The following is a 19,651-nucleotide window of genomic DNA, read 5'->3' as shown; positions in this document are numbered from 1 at the left end:
CCCTGACCGGTGAATCTCTAGGCCCAGGTAGGTATATTTGTCCGTTCCTGTGAGGTCGCAGTTGTTGAGGATAAATGATGGGTGTTGGTCTGATCTTCTCTTTCTCCTCTGGAACACCATGGTGTTGGTTTTCTTTAGGTTGACCGGTAGAGCCCAGGTGGAGCTGAATTTCTCTAGGATTTTCAGGTTGTCCTGGAGGCCTTTCTCGGTTGGTGACAGCAGCAACAGGTCATCTGCATACAGCAGGAATTTCACCTGGGCGTCGTGGAGGGTGAGACCTGGTGCTGAGGAGGATTCCAGGGCGGTAGCCAGCTCGTTGATGTAGATGTTGAAGAGCGTTGGGCTTAGGCTGCAGCCTTGTCTTACTCCGCGGCTCTGCTGGAAAAAAGCCGTTCTTTTGCCGCTCACACTCACGCTGCAGCTGTTCTCGGTGTAGGAGCTTTTGATGACATCGTAGGTCTTTCCTCCTATTCCACTCTCCAGCAGTTTCAGGAATAAGCCCGGGTGCCACACTGAATCAAAGGCCTTTTTAAAGTCCACAAAGCAGGCGTATATCTTCCCATTCTTTGTATTGTAGACGTGTTTCTGAATGAGGCTGTGCAGAGTATAGATGTGGTCAGTGGTGCGGTGGTTCGGCATGAACCCTGCTTGGCTCTTGCTGAGGACGTTGTGCTCGGTGAGGAAGGTGAGGATCCTCTTGTTCAGGATACTGTTGAACAGTTTTCCCAGGTTGCTGCTGACGCATATGCCTCTGTAGTTGGCTGGGTCATACCTGTCCCCACTCTTGTGGATGGGTGTGATGAGGCCTTGGTTCCAGGTACGAGGGAAGTAGCCGGCACTCAGTACAATATTGAAGAGCTTAACCATTGCAGCCTGTATTTCTGGTGGGCTGTACTTCAGCATTTCTGGTAGGATTCCATCTAGGCCACCGGCTTTTCTACATCTTATGGAGGAGAGTCTCTCAGTTACTTCCTGTAGTGTTATAGGTGTATCCACCGGGTTTTGGAAGTTTTTGATTTTTTCCTCCATTGCTTTTAGTTTCGCCATTATGTTTTCCTGTTCTTGGCTTAGTCCTTCCTTTGGAATGTCTTTATAGAGGTCTCTGAAGTATTGGAGCCAGAGGTTGCCATTTTGGATATGGTTGTTGTTTTTCTTGTCTTTGGTGCCCATGTGGTTCCATCGTTCCCAGAAGGAGTTGTCTTGGAGGGCGTCTTGGAGTTGATTGAGCTTGGTAGAGATGTAACTCTGCTTCTTCCTCCTGAGGATGGTTTTGTACTGCTTTTGTATGGAGTCATAGGCTTCCCTCAGACCCAGGTGGTTGGGGTCTCTGTGTTTCTTGTTGGAGGCTGTTCTCAGGGTCTTCCGTACAGCTTTACATTCTTGTGTCAAACCAGCCATTGACCTGTGTTTCTTTTGGTCTCTTGTAGTCGACTTTTTTAAGGTCGGACAGTCTGGCCATTGCGTAGAATATATTGTTGAGGTCCTTTGCTGCTTGGTTCACTCCCTCTGGGTTTGGCATGTACTCAAGGTTGTAGAAGTGGTGGAGCATCCGCTGTATTTCAGGTCTGCTGGAAGCTTCTTTATACTTTAGTGCCGACATTTTGGACCATTTATAGGATGGAGGCCGGGTGAAGAGGCCGCTCTGCTGTGGCTTCTGAGTGGATGGTTTCTCTGTAGATTTCATGTACAGAAGAAGTTGGCTGTGGTCTGACAGGTGCGTTTGTGGGGTGACTATGAAGGCGCTGACATCTGCCAGGTTCAGGTCTGTAATGGCGTAATCAACTACACTCCTCCCTACATGGGAGTTTAGTGTATACCTTCCTAAGGAGTCACCCTTGCTTCGTTCATTAAGGATATGAAGTCCTAAACTTTTACATACGTTCAGGAGCTTTCTGCCACTTTTGTTGACTGTACTGTCATAGCTGTTTCTCTCAGTGTGTACAGGGTCTTGGCCGTCATTCTCTGCTCCAAGTATGTAAATGTTTCCATCCGTGGTCAGGAAGTCTCTCTCTCTCCCTGTTCTTGCATTCAGGTCTCCAAAGATGAGAACTTTGCCCAGGGCCTGATAATGAGCGGCTTCTCTTTGTAAGATCTCGAAGCAGTCTGGATTGAAGTAGGGGGACTCTGGTGGTGGTATATAGGTGGCACAGAGGTGGACATCAGACTGACAGGTGAGGATGGAGCTGCTGATTCTGATCCATATGTGGCTGTCTCCTTTCTTCACCGGTTTGATGTACTGGTGGAGCTCCTCTTTATACCAGATCGCTACTCCTCCTGAGCCCCGGCCCTGTTTGATGTTTTTATTTTTCTGGGCATGGACCAAGAATTCCTTGTATCCAATAGGCACCAAGGATTCGTTTTCGGCTCTGGTCCATGTTTCCAGGAGGATCTGAATGTCTATATTTTTCATACTTTGTATAAAATCAGGGTCCTTTGTTTTAGATCCAAAGGTTGAGGCGTTGAGACCCTGGAAATTCCAGCTGCTGATTGTAAGTGAAGACATTCTTCTGTGTGGTTTGTGTGTATATACCTTGTAATGAGTATGGCTGTGTGGGACAAACTGGATTTCTGACCGTTTTATAGCGGTGCTTGGTTCCATCCAGTCACATTATTATCCTGCGCAGTGCATTGAGCAGGTTTATTATCTCATCCCTATCTCTGCTCTGCATGTATCTGTGTGGGCTTGGTGGTCTCCTCGGTGGAGGTCTCCACCTCCGATGGTCTGAAACTGGGTGAAGAGCTTTGTTTCCAGCTTCAGGAGGTAGCCTTGGGGTTTTCTGCTTTATCGTTCTCGGGGGTCTTTCAGTGTGATTATGGCCACTGTTGAATCCAGGCCCGGGGTCTCTGTTTAGCACGATGTCCTTCAGCTCTTTGGCCAGGAGGCTGACCCCTTGTTTGTTGAGGTGTTTATCATCGTGCAGGTGACTGTTGTTTATGGAGAGGTGTTGTGCCAGGGTCACGTTTGGCACAGTCTTGATCTTTTCAGTCAGTTCTGCATTGATGGCTTGGGTGGTTTGCCTGGGTATGTCCTTTCTTGGAAGCAGCGATGACAGAATGATTTTACTGTCCGGGAATTTTAGGTTTGCCTTCTTTGCCAGGTTGATCAGTTGTTCTGCGATCTGCTGGTCTGGCCGATTGTTTGTACCCGTGTGTATAATAATGTGCTTTGGGTTGGTAAACCGTGGTCTACTGATGACCTCTGTCACCTGTTCAATACTTGCACAGCGGATTGTACGGACCTGTTTTCCTGGGAATAGCCGCTGTGTATTTAGGTACTTCCCATTTGAGTCCATTATTAGGACAATATCAGGACTTTGTGATGTCTTGGGTGGGCTACGGTGCTGCTGACGAGGGTCTGTGGTGCTGGCTTTGCTGGTGGCTGGTTCTGTTCTCTCTTCCATCTCTCTGGTTTCAGGATTTGAGTCCATTATTAGGACAGTATCAGGACTTTGTGATGTCTTGGGTGGGCTACGGTGCTGCTGATGGAGGCCTGTGGTGCTGGCTTTGCTGGTGGCTGGTTCTTTTCTCTCTTCCATCATATTGTTGGTTATTATTTTAATGCTGTTTGGTGTCTCTACATTCTGTTCAGTGCTGGCCATATTGTCTGCTCTCTGGCTTGTTTTCGTTGCCCCCTGCTGGTTCAGATGTCCAGGGCTATGGGCTTTTAATTCTCTAATCTCCTTTCGGAGTTGATCATTGTCCTTTTTCAGCTCCCCCATTTCCTGTAGTGCTGCCTTGTATTTACATTTCATTTCACATATTTCCTCCCTTATTTTCTGTATGGCTGTGTCATTTGTTGCTTGGTAATTTGCATTGCTTTGTGAGTTTCTTTCACATTCAAATTTCAGTTGGGCCAAGTCTCTTTCTAGTTGAGATAAGAAGTCTCTGATGTTATCAGGCGAGAGGTGTGAAGTGTCGGGGGTTAGGCAGCTCTGTTTGGGAATCTCTATGTGAGCATTAGAGGTAGCTGCTGGGGCTTGTAGTCCTTTATAGGTTTGTGCCTGCTCTTTGATATCAGAAAAACAATTTTCAAATTGCTGCAGAATCTCCTCCGTCCCCTGCGCCGTGACTGTGACATTGTTGTATAGGATTATGGTGAGCGCATTGGTGTCCTCATCTGCTTGACTGGTAATTTTAATCTGCTGGACACCTTTAGTGTTGGATTTAGTTACATGTTTATATCGTTCGCACAGCGCAGTGTGCCAGGCTGAGGGTTGGTCTGTATAGAATAATACATTGGTTTTTCTTTTTGGTCCTTTCTTTGTGAAATCTGCATAAAGAGTCTCTGGATTCTTTCTAAGGTAGTCCATCTTGGATTTATTGCCCCCCTGTGTTATCTCCAGATCTGGCCCCCAGCATTCCTGTGTCTCTGGCTCTGGGCTTTGTTCATTTACATGTTCTAAATTTGTGTTTTCCATTTTGTAGTTATAGGTTAATTATAATCCTTGTTTCTAAGAAGATTAATTTGTAGCAAGTCTATAGGTTGTGTTGTAGTTAAAGAATTCTCCTACCTTCTATAGGTCCAGGTATCAGGATGTCAGATGTATGATGTCGGCTGTTTCCAGTCTGTGTCCTCAAGGAGATTCTGGTTTTGTCCTTTAAATCCTCCAATTCTTCCTTTTTTCATAAAATGTAAAGTCCAGTTCAGTCCAGATCACTTTTATGTTCCACGGAGTTGAGTTTTTCCAGGTTTTGTCTTACAGTTGCCTCGTTACAAGGTATAAAGTGATGGAAATTCAGGAGCTCATGTTCATTGCTTCTTACTCCTAGGAATGGTGCATATATACATTATATATATATATATATATATATATATATATATATATATATATATATATACATATACATATATACACACACTAACTATATATATATATATTTATTACACACACATATACATATATATATATACACACATATACATACACACATTATATATATATATATATATATATATATACACACATATTATATATACACATCTTCTATATATAATTGTCTAAGGGTTTTTCCGTCTGTCTGTCTGTCTGTCTGTCCTGGAAATCCCAGCTCTCTGATTGGTCGAGGCCGCCAGGCCTCGACCTATCAGAGACCGGCGCAGCATCGACCAATCAGCAACGGGCACAGCGACGATGATGTCATAAAGGACGTAGACATCTCTGATTCAGCGACGGGCACAGTATCGACGTAGATGTCATAATGGTTGCCATGGCGACGATGATGTCATAAAGGTTGCCTCGACCAATCAGCGACGGGCACAGTCTGCCGCGAATTCTGGAATCATCATTGTCCATATACTACGGGGACATGCATATTCTAGAACACCCGATGCGTTAGAATCGGGCCACAATCTAGTATCCATATATCTATCTATATATATCTATATATATATGTGTATATATATATATATATATATATATATATATATATATATATATATATTTTGTGACAAAGTCATCAAAATGGAAATAGGTAAAAAAACAACAAAAAAACAGTTAAATTATAGAGGGAGCAGTAGGGACTTTTTAATTAAAGCATAAAGTAAAGCAAAAGGGTATCAATGCTTTGCACTTTAGACTTCCAGGCTCCATATGTCAAAATCCACTACTGCACCAACGTGAGGCTATACCATCATTTTATAGACAGACATCTTTCGCTATCTCATATATAAATTTGACTTGCAACTATTAAATGTGATTAGTTATGCAGATTCTCGTCATGTCGCTGCATTGTTACTGTTTTGCTCCTGGTGTTGGAAAAATCTTTTTCTTCCTGAATACTACAAATTACCACCTGTTCTCACATTCCCTAATAGCTCAGTGTGTTATTAGGTTGATTCCCAAGTGACGGTCATTGGTTCGAATCAAGGAGAAGCCATTAATAGTTCCCAAGAAAAGAAAAAACGGCATAATCCAGTTCATCCATAGCCGTCTGTCACCCAAGAAAATTGACAAACTGCATCATGTGAGTACCATGACAGTTGGAAGAATACAAAATGAAGTTCGTCCATCCATTCAAAAGCCAAAAGGTGGATGTCCAGGCAAAATATCAGTCAACAAGTTAGCTCGTCACAAGGTCCATTAGTTCTGGAGTGACAATAACGGCAGTTGAGGAGGCTTGAAAGCTTCATAATAATGAGATCACTGACGTCCATGCAAGCACCGTGCGACACACATTACACAAGTCTGGAATGGTGGCCCGAAAGAAGGTGAAGATCCTCGACTTCAATATTGTCATAAGAAGTCGGCTCAAATTTGCAAAACAATATAAGACTGGAAACGGGTGATTTGGAGTTATGAGACAAAAGTCAACAGACTGGGTTCTGATGGGTGGAAATGGGTCTGGAAGAAACAAGGGAAGAAGGGGCAAACGTATTAAGAAACTGAAGGATCTGTCAAGTTCGGTGGAGGAAGCCCGAGTCTATGGGGTTGTCTATGGTGGTCTCAATGCTCAAGTGGTAAGATCTATGGCGGTTTCAATGCTGGGCTATAAGTGACTATCCTACAAGACATGTTACTTCGTACACTCGAGTACTATGGGAATGAAAAGGATGACGTAGTGTTCCAATAGGACAACGACCCAAAACGTACAATACAGAGCAAAAGTTTGGACACATCTTCTCATTTAAAGATTTTTCTGTATTTTCATGACTATGAAAATTGTAAATTCACACTGAAGGCATCAAAACTATGAATTAACACATGTGGAATTATATACTTAACAAAAAAGTGTGAAACAACTTAAAATGTCTTATATTCTAGGTTCTTCAAAGTAGCCACCTTTTGCTTTGATGACTGCTTTGCACACGCTTGGCATTCTCTTGATGAGCTTCAAGAGGTAGTCACCAGGAATGGTTTTCACATCACAGGTGTGCCCTGTCAGGTTTAATAAGTGGAATTTGTTGCCTTATAAATGGGGTTGGGACCATCAGTTGTGTTGAGCAGAAGTCTGGTGGATACACAGCTGATAGTCCTACTGAATAAAACTAAAATTTGTATTATGGCAAGAAAAAAGCAGCTAAGTAAAGAAAAATGAGTGGCCATCATTACTTTAAGAAATGAAGGTCAGTCAGTCCGAAAAATTGGGAAAACTGAAAGTGTCCCCAAGTGCAGTGGCAAAAACCATCAAGCGCTTCAAAGAAACTGGCTCACATGAGGACTGCCCCAGGAAAGGAAGACCAAGAGTCACCTCTGCTTCTGAGGATAAGTTTATCCAAGTCACCAGCCTAAGAAATCGCAGGTTAACAGCTGCTCAGATTAGAGACCAGGTCAATGCCACACAGAGTTCTAGCAGCAGACACATCTCTACAACAACTGTTAAGAGGACACTTTGTGCAGCAGGCCTTCATGGTAGAATAGCTGCTAGGAAACTACTGCTAAGGACAGGCAACAAGCAGAAGAGACTTGTTTGGGCTAAAGAACACAAGGAATGGACATTAGACCAGTGGAAATCTGTGCTTTGGTCTCATGAGTCCAAATTTGAGATCTTTGGTTCCAACCGTCGTGTCTTTGTGCGACGCAGAAAAGGTGAACGGATGGACTCTACATGCCTGGTTCCCACCGTGAAGCATGGAGGAGGAGGTATAATGGTGTGGGGGTGCTTTGCTGGTGACACTGTTGGGGATTTATTCAAAATTGAAGGCATACTGATCCAGCATGGCTACCACAGCATCTTGCAGCGGCATGCTATTCCATCCGGTTTGCGTTTAGTTGGACTATCATTTATTTTTCAACAGGACAATGACCCCAAACACACCTCCAGGCTGTGTAAGGGCTATTTGACAAAGAAGGAGAGTGATGGGTGCTACACCAGATGACCTGGCCTCCACAGTCACCAGACCTGACCCCAATCGAGATGGTTTGGGGTGAGCTGGACCGCAGAGTGAAGGCAAAAGGGCCAACAAGTGCTAAGTATCTCTGGGAACTCCATCAAGATTGTTGGAAGACCATTCCCGGTGACTACCTCTTGAAGCTCATCAAGAGAATGCCAAGAGTGTGCTAAGCAGTCATCAAAGCAAAAGGTGGATACTTTGAAGAACCTAGAATATAAGACATATTTTCAGTTGTTTCACACTTTTTTGTTTATTATATAATTCCACGTGTTAATTCATAGTTTTGATGCCTTCAGTGTGAATTTACAATTTTCATGGTCATAAAAATACAGAAAAATCTTTAAATGAGAAGATGTGTCCAAACTTTTGGTCTGTACTGTACGTCCAGATTGGCGATGAAATGGTTCAATGACAATTAAGTAGAGGTGCAGGATTTGCCCCCATAGTCCCCAGATTTCAACCCAATTTGAACACTTGTTTTTAAAGTTGAAGAAATAACAGTATAAATATCCAAACGAGTCGACTCGTATGCACGAACTTTGGGAACGTGTAGACGAGAACTGGGATCAGATTTCAGTCGAGGCATGCTTGAATCTGAGCGAGAGCAGCTCCAGAAGGATCAGGTAGTGATGAAAGACAAAATACTACTACTGACATGACAAGAATCTGCATAACTAATCATATGCTAAATATTTGCAAGTCAAATTTATGTATGAGATAGCCACGATGATTGTCTATAAAGTGATGGTAGTCTGATGTTTGAGGCAGTAGTGGATGGTGAGATATGGAGCCTGAAAGTCAAAAGTTCAACGCATCGTTACCCTTTTGCTCGTTAGTGTATTGCATTATTACATTAAAGAGACATTTAGGATTAAAATCAATGTTAGTTTCGGGCCACCCCTTTAATATCTTCGACAAAACTAGAAGGGATCCTGTAGACTCACTCACCTCTGGAATATTTCGGGATCCCGCGTGACCTCTGCACGATGCCTCCCTATTGCACAACTGGACCCTGCAGTGCAGGAATTGTATAGAGTTGTTGTAGAAGGGGGCGAGTTGGAAGCCGAAGGCCTTCGTCAGCACAGCGTTGGTGCAAGGCAGGGGTGGGACCATTGCTAAGGACACGCCCACATCAGCGGGGCAGCCGTTCACGACAAGCAAGGTATGAGAATAATTATACGGATCTGAAGATGGAGACAGAGAACACAGAGCCAAAGATAGACCAAGAGATGGCGGAGCAGCGGAGAGAGACACCTACGAGTAATTAATGGAGGAAATATTTAATATTACAGAAGATGGATTTATTATTAATCTTAAAAGGAGTTGCCTCGACGTAGCGCTTCAGGAGCGCATTACTCCCCTGGCTTCCTGCTTGCTGGGGGGCTGGTGCGCTCCTGATGATTAATAATTTAGAAAAGCGGCCAGGTCAAGCCCATGTTGCAAGCAGAGGCAGCTTTGGAGGAGCATAGGGTCACTGATCAGCGCTTACAAGCTCTGTAGCAAAGATCTTGGAAGTGCTGCACTGGCCACCATTGATAGATGGCAGAGGAGGCGGGTAACCTAGGCAATGAACAGCAAGCTATACAATTAAAAATCCATCCGTCCTGGAGAACTGAGGCGATTATTAATAAGCGGTAAATTGCAAAGTTCCTTGGTTTTTTACAATTAATTAATCAGCACAGAGTTTTGGACATGAAATCAAAATATTTTTCATACTTACACTTTAACAATCCCTCGTATCATGAAAAAGTGCCGAGTGCATCACAGCATCATACAATTCAAAAAATGGGGTGCACAGATATTAAAGTGCAAATTTATCATTTAAGCTCTGCGGTCTTCATCGTTTTCACTCAAATATCCCTATGACAACACTTCTTGTACTGTGCTTTGACCTTTCTGTTTTACTATAGGGAAATTTCATATAAGAGATCATATGAGTGACCTGACCTCAATTTGTAGCTTGCTTCCTACTTTCACGCTGCACATGCTGCCATGTTCACACTGCTTGTCTGGACCCAGGACCACCAACTGGACAACCACAGAGTCCCAAACGTTGTCCTCTGATGTACACGGGACCTAGAATGATAGATAACAAAAAAATGCTCAATATACAAACTGATGAAAATTAATTTAATTATGAAATTATAGCGCAAAGGATTTTGGACCTAATTACAGTAAAATAAAAAAGTGGCATCATTATTCTGACACTGTTTATAGGGTCTTGGTGGTACTTTGCCCCAAAATCCAACAAATATAGTCCCATGCCAATGTAACACCCCAGGTTCCTGGTTGTTCTAGTGGCATTGCTTTCCTCATGGGGAGAGTGATGTCATGCTTGGAAGCGATGAAGTATCTCTTATCAGGTAATTACAAATATGCAACATTTTCATACTCCAGGCCAGAATGGGGGAGCTCTGATCCAGCATATGGATGGCTCCCCTATATATATTGAAGGAAAGTTAGCCAGTCTGCCAGAGACATGAACTGAAGTCAGACACTCTGTCAGAGGGACAGAGGAGAGAGGACGAAAGGGGCCGTGCAGCCACGAGGGTGCTGCAGTTCCTGAAAGGAAAGAGATAGAAAGGAAAGCAGAACAAGCTGTAGAGAGCGTGAAGGAGAAGTGAAGCGCAGGAGAGTGAAGAGCTAGGGGGATAGCTGCGACTGGGCTACCTCCCTGCTGAGCGCAGATACCAGTAGCCGGAAGACCGGGGTTGTGAAGTACTCTACGTCTCAGAAAGAAACCAGCAGGACAGCTGGGTTGCAAGTCACCTGTCCACAATAGAAACCTGAGGACACAGAGCCCGGGTCGTGATAGAAATCCTGTAAAAAGGCTCGAGCTACCTGTCGTACGGGTAGTGTCCTACCTGCAAGGAGGACAGAGAGAACATGTGAGGACCTTGTGTGAGGCCTAAGGCAGCAAGGGACTACACCACAGCGCTAGAAGGAAGGCTTCTAACTCCACCTGGTAAGAGGGACTCCCAACTCACTTCCAAGCCGGCCGGACCCCTCCTGCATCCATGATCTGGTACCCTGGACTGTGGCTGCCTGAATTCACCAGTAAACCAGGTAAAGAGACTGCAAACCTGTGTCCTCCGTTTCTTGTTACACCACCCACCCTCTCTATCTATACACTGGGAGCCCTGGGGACCCAGCTTCACCTGTGGGAAGCCATACCATCCCAGCTGCATTAACATCACCACATAACATCGCCCCAGTGGACCCCTTTAAGCAGCGATGGTCATCCCTGACCAAATACCACAGGTGGCGTCACGAACACAAACTTTATTTCACAAACCCCTTTTAAGACTTTCCCCTTAACATGGGCGCCCAGGGCCCCGGATCGGGTCGCCGCCCCCATGACACATTCCTTTAAGTACCAGAACCGGTACCGAGTACCCCACGGCCCTGGCGGGTGTTCCACCAAAATATTATAAAGAAAATATATTAATTAGGCAAATTGAGGTAGTTTGCACTAGAGAAAATGAGTATCTACAACACCCACAGAGTAGCTAATTAAAATCCAATCTTTATTAAACATATACCAAAATTACATATAGCATACTAAGATAAGAAAAAAAGGAGGAAACAAAAACGGTACACAAGGGAAGATCACTTGTCCACTATACGACCTGGGAGAGCATATACATATATAGCGCTATTAGTGGCCAAATAAAAGAAGAAAGGGCTAAGTGCACAAGTATTCCAAGTTATGCAATGATCACATAGGTAGTGCTATAAGCAAAGCACCGCCAAATCTGTTCAGCACATATCCCCTAGGCGATTCGTTTGGGGTTGCCATTAGTCAAGGTCTGACCAGTGACTAAGTAAGTATACTGAGCTGCTAGATCACTACTTTTTGCAGAATGTACTTTGCTATTTCCGGCAGTCCCATAAACAATGAATGGAGCGGAGGTCAAGTGTGTACTCTGTCCTCAGTGAAAGTGATGGACAAGTTAGAAAGTCAGAGTGTGGGTTATGTGGTACAGCAGAGGACCAAGATGTCCTAAGAATGGGCCTCGAATGAAAGATGTCCTAAGAATGGGCCTCGAATGAATGAAGCACAGTTTCCGCGGGCAGGTGTTGACTAGTGATGAGCAAGTGTGTTCGTTACTCGAGATTTCCGAGCATGCTCCGGTGTTCTCCAAGTATTTTGGGCGTGCTCGGAGATTATGTTTGAGTCGCCGCAGCTGTAAGATTTGCGGCTGCTAGACAGCCTGAACATGTGTTGATTCCCTAACAAACAGGCAATCCCCACGTGTATTCCGCAAATCATGCAGCTGCGGTGACTCAAAAATAATCTCCGAGCACGCCAAAAATACTTGAACACTCAAGTATGCTCGGAAATCTCGAGTAACGAGCACACTCGCTCATAGCTAGTGTTGACACATTCAGGTCATAGTCCTGCTCTGCCCCCGTCTATCTTGAGGTCTGCTGGTACATAGGTGACCTACAATACTTGAGGACCCTCCTCTTTTACTGCAGCAATACAGCAACATGGTAAATACTTCTCATTAACACGTTTTTACACCAAGAAAACCAAGTTACCCAAGGCACTGTCCTAACGTAACTTCTAGGAAAAGGTGGGTACACTACGCTACCGATGTGTTGGCTTAACCTTAAATTATTTAAATGCATTGTCCATTTGCTCCTCTTTCAACAGACCATGCACTCAGTGTGAGTAGATAGTTTCAGGCCTTGCCCCCTGCCTCTGGGCAGCCAATCCTCACTATCTACCGATTGTCCCTTAGGACTGGCCTGTCCTCAGCCCATAACTTCAGCCACATGAAGCATGATGCAGATGTGTGTTACTCACTTCTCGCTCTTTCAAGATGGTGTTCATGTTGCCATTTGGATAGCGGCATGTTACAGGGATGGGAGCTGGAGACGGAGTCTGTGAAAGATGATTTGAACGGAAGGCTCTGGAAACCTCAAGATTTAGCCAAGGCGGAGGACCTAAAATAGAGAAGACCAAGTGATATTCGTGTATCTAGTCAATTATATTAAATAGGACCTGTGATGAGATCGCGGGCACATGACCGTGATGTCATGGCAGGTCCTTGTCGCGTACCATCCTTGCCACCGGAACCTGCCGTTGCATGGAGCGGTCACCGGAGCGTCGCGAGGAGCGGGAAAGGCGCTGGAAGGTGAGTATATGATGATTTTTAATTTTTTTTATTATTATTTTTAACATTAGATCTTTTTACTATTGAGGCTGCATAGGCAGCCTCAATAGTAAAAAGTTGGTCACACAGGGTTAATAGCGGCGTTAATGGAGTGCGTTACACCGCGGCATAACGTGGTCCATTAGCGCTGCCATTAACCCTGTGAGAGCGCTGACTGGAGGGAAGTACGGTGCGGGCACTGACTGCGGGGAGGAAGGAGCGGCCATGTTGCCGCCGGACTGCGCCCGTCGCTGATTGGTCGTGGCAATGGTCGTGAGTGTTTGGATTCCATGACAGACAGAGGCCGCGACCAATGAATATCTGTGACAGAAGGACAGACAGAAAGACGGAAGTGACCCATAGACAATTATATAGTAGATATCTCTCTGGTCCAGTTATGGTCCTGTTCACATCATGCTTTGGCCCCTCATTCGTCCGCAGTGCCAGAATGTCTGATCGTATTTATGCTAAACATATTAATTAATTTTGGTTTGCAAGTCTGAGGTATATGTCAGGAAATACTCCTAATGCATATCTCCAATGCAGAGCTCTGATGTAATTTTCACAGAGCAGAAAGCCAGTACTACTATCTGTGCCAATAATATTGAATTAAAAAGGCATGAAGACAGCACTTTCTGTGCCTACATCATTTACTTGGAGAAGATTGATTAAGTTGTATCTCTGCTTAAATCATTGCAGGGAGAGACGGTAATCCAGTATGTTCTGTGTTTACATCATTTAAAGGGAAATAGAAGCTGTGCAGTGCTATCTGTGCCAATAATATTCAATGTAAAAGGCACGAAGGCAGTACTTTCTGTGCCTACATAATTTGCAGGCAGAGACCGTGATATAGGACTAGGAAAATGCTATTTATCTGCAGATATAAGGTTAATCTGCTTTACAATGCTGCCAGACGCCTAACTGAAAGTTCAGCTACAGGGAAAAAATGAACATGCGGTATTTCCTCCTGGAAGCTGCCAGCTTTCAGTCACCGCTCACTACACTATGAACCTCAGGTGTCAGCATGCCCCGCCACTTTACCGCTCACTTCACTATGAGCGGTGGCTGTAAGCATGCCCCGGCACTTTGACAGTTTACTCTGTACAGATGTGTGGCAGATCAAGCTGTCTAATTGATTGAATGGCATCTATATAGAGTAGATGCAGGGATTACCTAACAATCAGGCTCAACACTACTACCTGAGCTTTAGTAACTAAACTAATAGCAAACTAACTATACAGGATACAATAAATCTAACTGCATAAAGTAATATGGCAAAACATAAATGTACATACAGTGCCTTAAAAAAGTATTCACGCCTTGTGAACTTTTCCACATTTTTTCATGTTACGCCCAAAAACCTAAATGTGTTTTTATTAGGATTTTATGTGAACACCAACACAAAGTAATATTTGTGAAGTATAAAGAAAATGATACAAGGTTTTCAAATTATTAAAAAAAAATCTGATAATTGTGATGGTCACCCCCCCCCCCCCGACTCACGGGACCCACACGTCAAGTACCAATGTCCCCAAAGGCGAGTGGCCCACCACCCTTTGTCCGGGCCCTGGCACTTGACCTGGTGCGTTGGATGTTGATGCCGGCCCGGATCTGTAGTCTGATACCCCTAAATAAAATCCTGAGTGACCAATTGCCTTCACAAGTCACAATTATGAAATTGAGACCACTTGCATGAAATTTATTCTCAGTATAATTACAGCTGTTCTGTGAAGGCCTCACAAGTGTGTGTGAGAATATTAGAGATATAAAGCCTACAAGAGAAAAAATGAGCAAAAACCCTGCTGTAACTAAGTAAATAAAAAGCAAAAAGTGCATTTAAATAACACAGTTTTTAGTAATACGGTTTTTGATTAAAAAAAAAATAGCATAAAAGCCATCCCACCACGACAAGGTAACTCTGATCGGGACGGTCCTACACTGTCCAATATTAAAACCTTACCATGTGTCAATGTTGACTTCAATGTGAAAAAGGGCAGACAAAAGGACCGAGCCCAACCAGTGAAACACCAGTCTAGGTAAGCCTTATATACAATTTCTAGCTCAGAAAAAGGGAGGCTACACCCCGGCTTGCACAGAATGCAATAATACAAAGAAAAAGCACAAAAATTGAGCTTGACTTGAGTTGGTACACATCAGCTCATAAACACATATTCACACTGGCCATAAAAGATATAAAACCTATGAGAAAAAATGAGCGAAAACCCTGCTGTAACTAAATAAATTAAAAGCAAAAAGTGCATTTAAATAAAACAGTTTTTAGTAACCTGTCTGTCTGAATGTAATGAAGTGCTGGTGTGTGGCAAAAAATACAGAGCAACGAAAGACCTAAATTGAATAGACACAGGGTGATCCCTTTTCATCTACTTGTGCCCTCCATTTTTTGTTGGAAAACTAACAATGCACATTACCCTGAAAACACCATCCCCACCATCACACATGGTAGTGGCAGCATCATGCTGTGAGGATGTTTTTCTTCAGCAGGGACAGGGAAGCTGGTTAGAGTTGATGGGAAGATGGAAGGAGCTAAATATGGGGTTATCCTGGAGGAAAACCTGTTCGAGACTGCAAAAGACTTGAGACTGGTGAGTGGGTTCACCTTCAAGCAGGACAACGACCCTATACATCCTGCCAAAGCTACAATAGATGGTTGAGACCAAAGCATATTCATGTGTGTGAATGGTCCAGTCAGAGTCCAGACCTAAATCCCATTCAGAATCTGTGGCAAGACTTGTATATTGTTGTTCACAGATGCCTCCATCCAATTTAACTGAGTTAGATGGAATGTGCAAAGAAGAATGGGCAAAAATGTCACCTTTAGATGTGCAAACTGGTAGAGATAAACCCCAATAGACTGCAGCAGTAATTGCAGCGCAAGGTGGTTCTACAAAGTATTGACTCAGAAGGGATTGAATACAAATGTACGTGACGATTCTCAGATTTATATTTTTAAAATATTTCGAAAACCATGTATTATTTCCTGTACACTTAAATACTTGCTACTTTGTGTTGGTATATCACATAAAATCCCAATAAAATTAATTTAATTTTGTGAATGTAACGTAAAAAATGTGGAAAAGTTCACAGTGCATGAATACTTTTCAAGGAAATCTATTTATCACATATGATATACTGAGACTCTGCTGTATGCATCACATAGGATACACAGACTGGTGTATATATATCACTTAACCAAAATATTGTAAACTAAGTACACTGCACTATTTATATTCTCTACTATTTTTTTTAATTTACTTACTGCAGGGTATTTGCTTATTGTTTTGATCCTATATTTTGCATAAACTACCTAGGATATACTGAGACTGCTGTGTATACCTCATATATATCACATAGGAGATATTGAGATTGCTGTATATACATCATATAGACACTGAGACTAGTGTATATACAATACATAGGATACACTGATACTGTTTATACATCACATAGGAGGAGACTTCTGTGCATACATCATATATATCACATAGGAGACACAGACTGGTGTATGTTCATCACATAGGAGACACGGAGCCTGTTGTTTATACATCACATACGAGACTGCTGTATAAACATCAAATCAAAATAGTGTAAACTAAGTACCCTATGTTATTTAGATATACTACTATTTTTGTATTTAACTTACTGCCGGGTATTTGCTCATTGTTTTATCCTACATTTTGTATAAATTACTTAGGATATACTGAGACTGCTGTGTATACATCTTATAGGAGACACTGAGACTAGTGTATATACATCACAAAGGACAGACTACTGTATATACATCACATAAGAGACACAGACTGCTGTATATACATCACATATACGCTGAGACTAGAGTATAAACATCACATGAGACACTTAGACTGCTGTATATACATCACATAGAAGACACTGAGACTGGTGTACATACATTACATAGGAGACACAGACTGCTGTATATACATCACACAGAAGACACAGACTGCTGTATACACATCACATAAGAGACACTGAGACTGCTGTATATATATCACATGGGAAACACAGACTGGTGCATACATCACACAGGATATACTTAGACTAATCTATATACAGCACATGAAGTACACAGACTGCTGTGTACAGTATATATGATACAATGAGACCGCTGTATACATCACTTCCATTCAGGTCATGGAAGAACTGCAAAAGCAGGGGCCCCCTTTGTGGATGCGGGCACTGGACAAGTCTCCAGTTTGAACCCACAATCTTTACTTGGAGAGATGGGGTGTCCATATTAGCTGCACCTACATCATTTAATAGGAGAGACAAGGAGGAAGCATAATTTGAGGTATTACATTTTCCAGACGGGAAAGAGAGGGCGACAGTACTATCTGTGTCCATTTAAAAGGACAACAAGAAAGTCAGAACTATTTGCATCAACATCCTTTACTCGGAGAGACAGGGAGTTAGTAGTACCTGGTTCTATATGTTTCTACATCATTTCCAGGGAGGGAGGCAGTATGTTTTGTACTGACATAATTTACACAGCAAGTTGTGATGCAATAATAACTATATAGCTATCATTTGCAGGGATAGAAGAGGTAGGCAGTACGATCTGTACCTATATTATTTACAGGAAAAAGAGACAGGGAAGCAGAACTATCTTTAGTACCATTCACAAGAGGTGCAGATATAGCAGTGCTGAATTTGCTACTTAAAGGGGTTGACTATTACTCAGAAGGTGTTTCTTTTTTTTTTGCACAGAGACAATTTAATAAATTAAAAAAGTAATTGACCATGTCTTAGTACTCGCCCCAAATAATAAAATGATGTCCGACAGAGCGCATGGTGTCTCCATTTGAATGATAAAAGTCAATGATCCTAACAGTGCAAATGTCCAAATCCCTTTTTCCAGCGCTTGGGAGGAACTGGGCTAAAACAGAGATGGGAACGTAACCTTAACCTAACGCCATTTAACAGTCCAACAGTCTCCTTGAGGAATTTTAATTAGCCGCCGTTATATTCCGCTCTGCTACATCTGTATCCCCACACATATTTTGCGATAAATAAAAGCATACCTTTTACTAACCCGACACACAAGAACATGATGAGAAGAAAATGCATCGGTGGAGCTTCTCTGGACGGAAAAATATTTCTCTGGGAGGAAAAAAAAAAAACAATAGAATCTTTCAGAGGATTAAGTGTTGACGATTGGAAATAAACTCTTGAATCTTCTTGATATGACGTCTTTCCGGGTCCCCGGTTAAAAATACCTCCTGATACATAAAACGCACAAAGTCTTTGCTTTTGGACTCTTACGTCTCTATAAAGTGCTCCAACTCCTTTGGTACTTCTCGGAGATTTCTGTTACCGAAAAGAACAATGGTGTCGATTTGAACAGATCTTTGTTTAGAATCTTGCGTTACATTTGTAGTAACAGAAATCTCCGAGCGGTGCCAAAGGGGTTTAATCTATCTATAAAGTCTTCTCATTCTGGAAATCCATGGTGGTCATAAATCAGACTTCATAAATGTGAAGGTGATTTTAACTTGACAGCCCCTTTAAATGCTAAACCTACAGAATCTCCATTAAATTTAATAGCAGATGGATATCCCATCATGCAGCCATTTACCTGGTCTAGTGGAGCTGCAGACGATCACTGCCACACTGTAGACGTCTGACTGTCGGCTAACCTAATTGTGGCACCAGGTCTATACTCAGCCCACGCCTACATCTCCCTACCTGTGGACCGTCCTTCATCCCCTTCTCCTCTTACTAACCATGTACTATTCAGCGGCCTTGTCCTGAATTTAGGCAGAAGACACAGACAAAACATAGTTAATCTACTTGTAAGCGAATGTAGGTACAAGCAGCACAGCTCAGGTTTTTACATGGCACAAAAAAAAGCCGTCATTTCTGAAAATATGGACTTTATACACTGATGAAAAAAATTAACGGAACACTAAAATACCACATCCTAGATATCACAATGAAATACATTACATAGTGGAATGCATTGAGAACAATAAAATATAAAAATGATCAATGTAAATCAACATTAATATCCCATGGAGGTCTGGATTTGGAATGATGCTCAAAATCAAAGTGGAAAATTAAATCAAAGGCTGGTTCAACTTCATTGCCTCTAAAGAAGGAAATGATGCTCAGTAATGTGTGTGTGGCCTCCACGTGCCTGTATGACCTCCCTACAACGCCAGAGCATGTTCCAGATGAGGCCATGGATGTTCTTCTGATGGATCTCCTTCCAGACCTGGATTAAAGCATCAGTCAACTCCTGGACAGTCTGTGATGTGACGTGGCATTGGTGGATGGAACAAGACATGATGACCCAGATGTGCTCAATTGGATTTCAGGTCTGGGAAACGGGCAGGTCAGTCTATAGCATCAGAGGATGCTGCAACCCTCTTGTTTTTCCTCTGCTTGTTGCCCAGCTGAGGGCCTGGTGCCGGCGCACCGTATTCCATTGATAGAGGCCTTAATTTTGCTGCACCCGGTGAGTTGAATAATCCCTCTCCCATTTCCCCTTTTTTGTTTTTTCATCTATAGCATCAATGCCTTCATCATGCAGGAACTGCTGACACACTTCAGCCACATGAGGCCTAGCATGGTCATGCATCAGAAGGAACCCAGGGCCAACCGCACCAGCATATGGTCTCAC

At 43.0% G+C, this 19,651-nt stretch overlaps 1 protein-coding gene across 1 annotated transcript in view; it reads right to left on the bottom strand.

Annotated features, from left to right (window-relative positions):
• TGFBR3L (transforming growth factor beta receptor 3 like) overlaps positions 1-18,676 on the bottom strand; it is a 36,955-nt gene extending 18,279 nt beyond the window's left edge. The window contains exons 1-5 of the mRNA XM_069762444.1: positions 18,605-18,676; positions 18,051-18,129; positions 12,645-12,784; positions 9,779-9,907; positions 8,780-9,085 (exon numbers count right to left, since the gene is read on the bottom strand). Of these exons, the coding sequence (XP_069618545.1) occupies positions 8,780-9,085; positions 9,779-9,907; positions 12,645-12,784; positions 18,051-18,096 (621 nt within the window). The 5' untranslated portion in view covers positions 18,097-18,129; positions 18,605-18,676. The remainder of the gene's footprint in view (positions 1-8,779; positions 9,086-9,778; positions 9,908-12,644; positions 12,785-18,050; positions 18,130-18,604) is intronic.
• Between the last annotated feature and the right edge of the window lie 975 nt (positions 18,677-19,651).

Source organism: Ranitomeya imitator, chromosome 4 (assembly GCF_032444005.1).
Source record: "Ranitomeya imitator isolate aRanImi1 chromosome 4, aRanImi1.pri, whole genome shotgun sequence".
NCBI classification, from domain to species: domain Eukaryota; kingdom Metazoa; phylum Chordata; class Amphibia; order Anura; family Dendrobatidae; genus Ranitomeya; species Ranitomeya imitator.
This window is presented reverse-complemented; position numbering and strand designations above follow the sequence as displayed.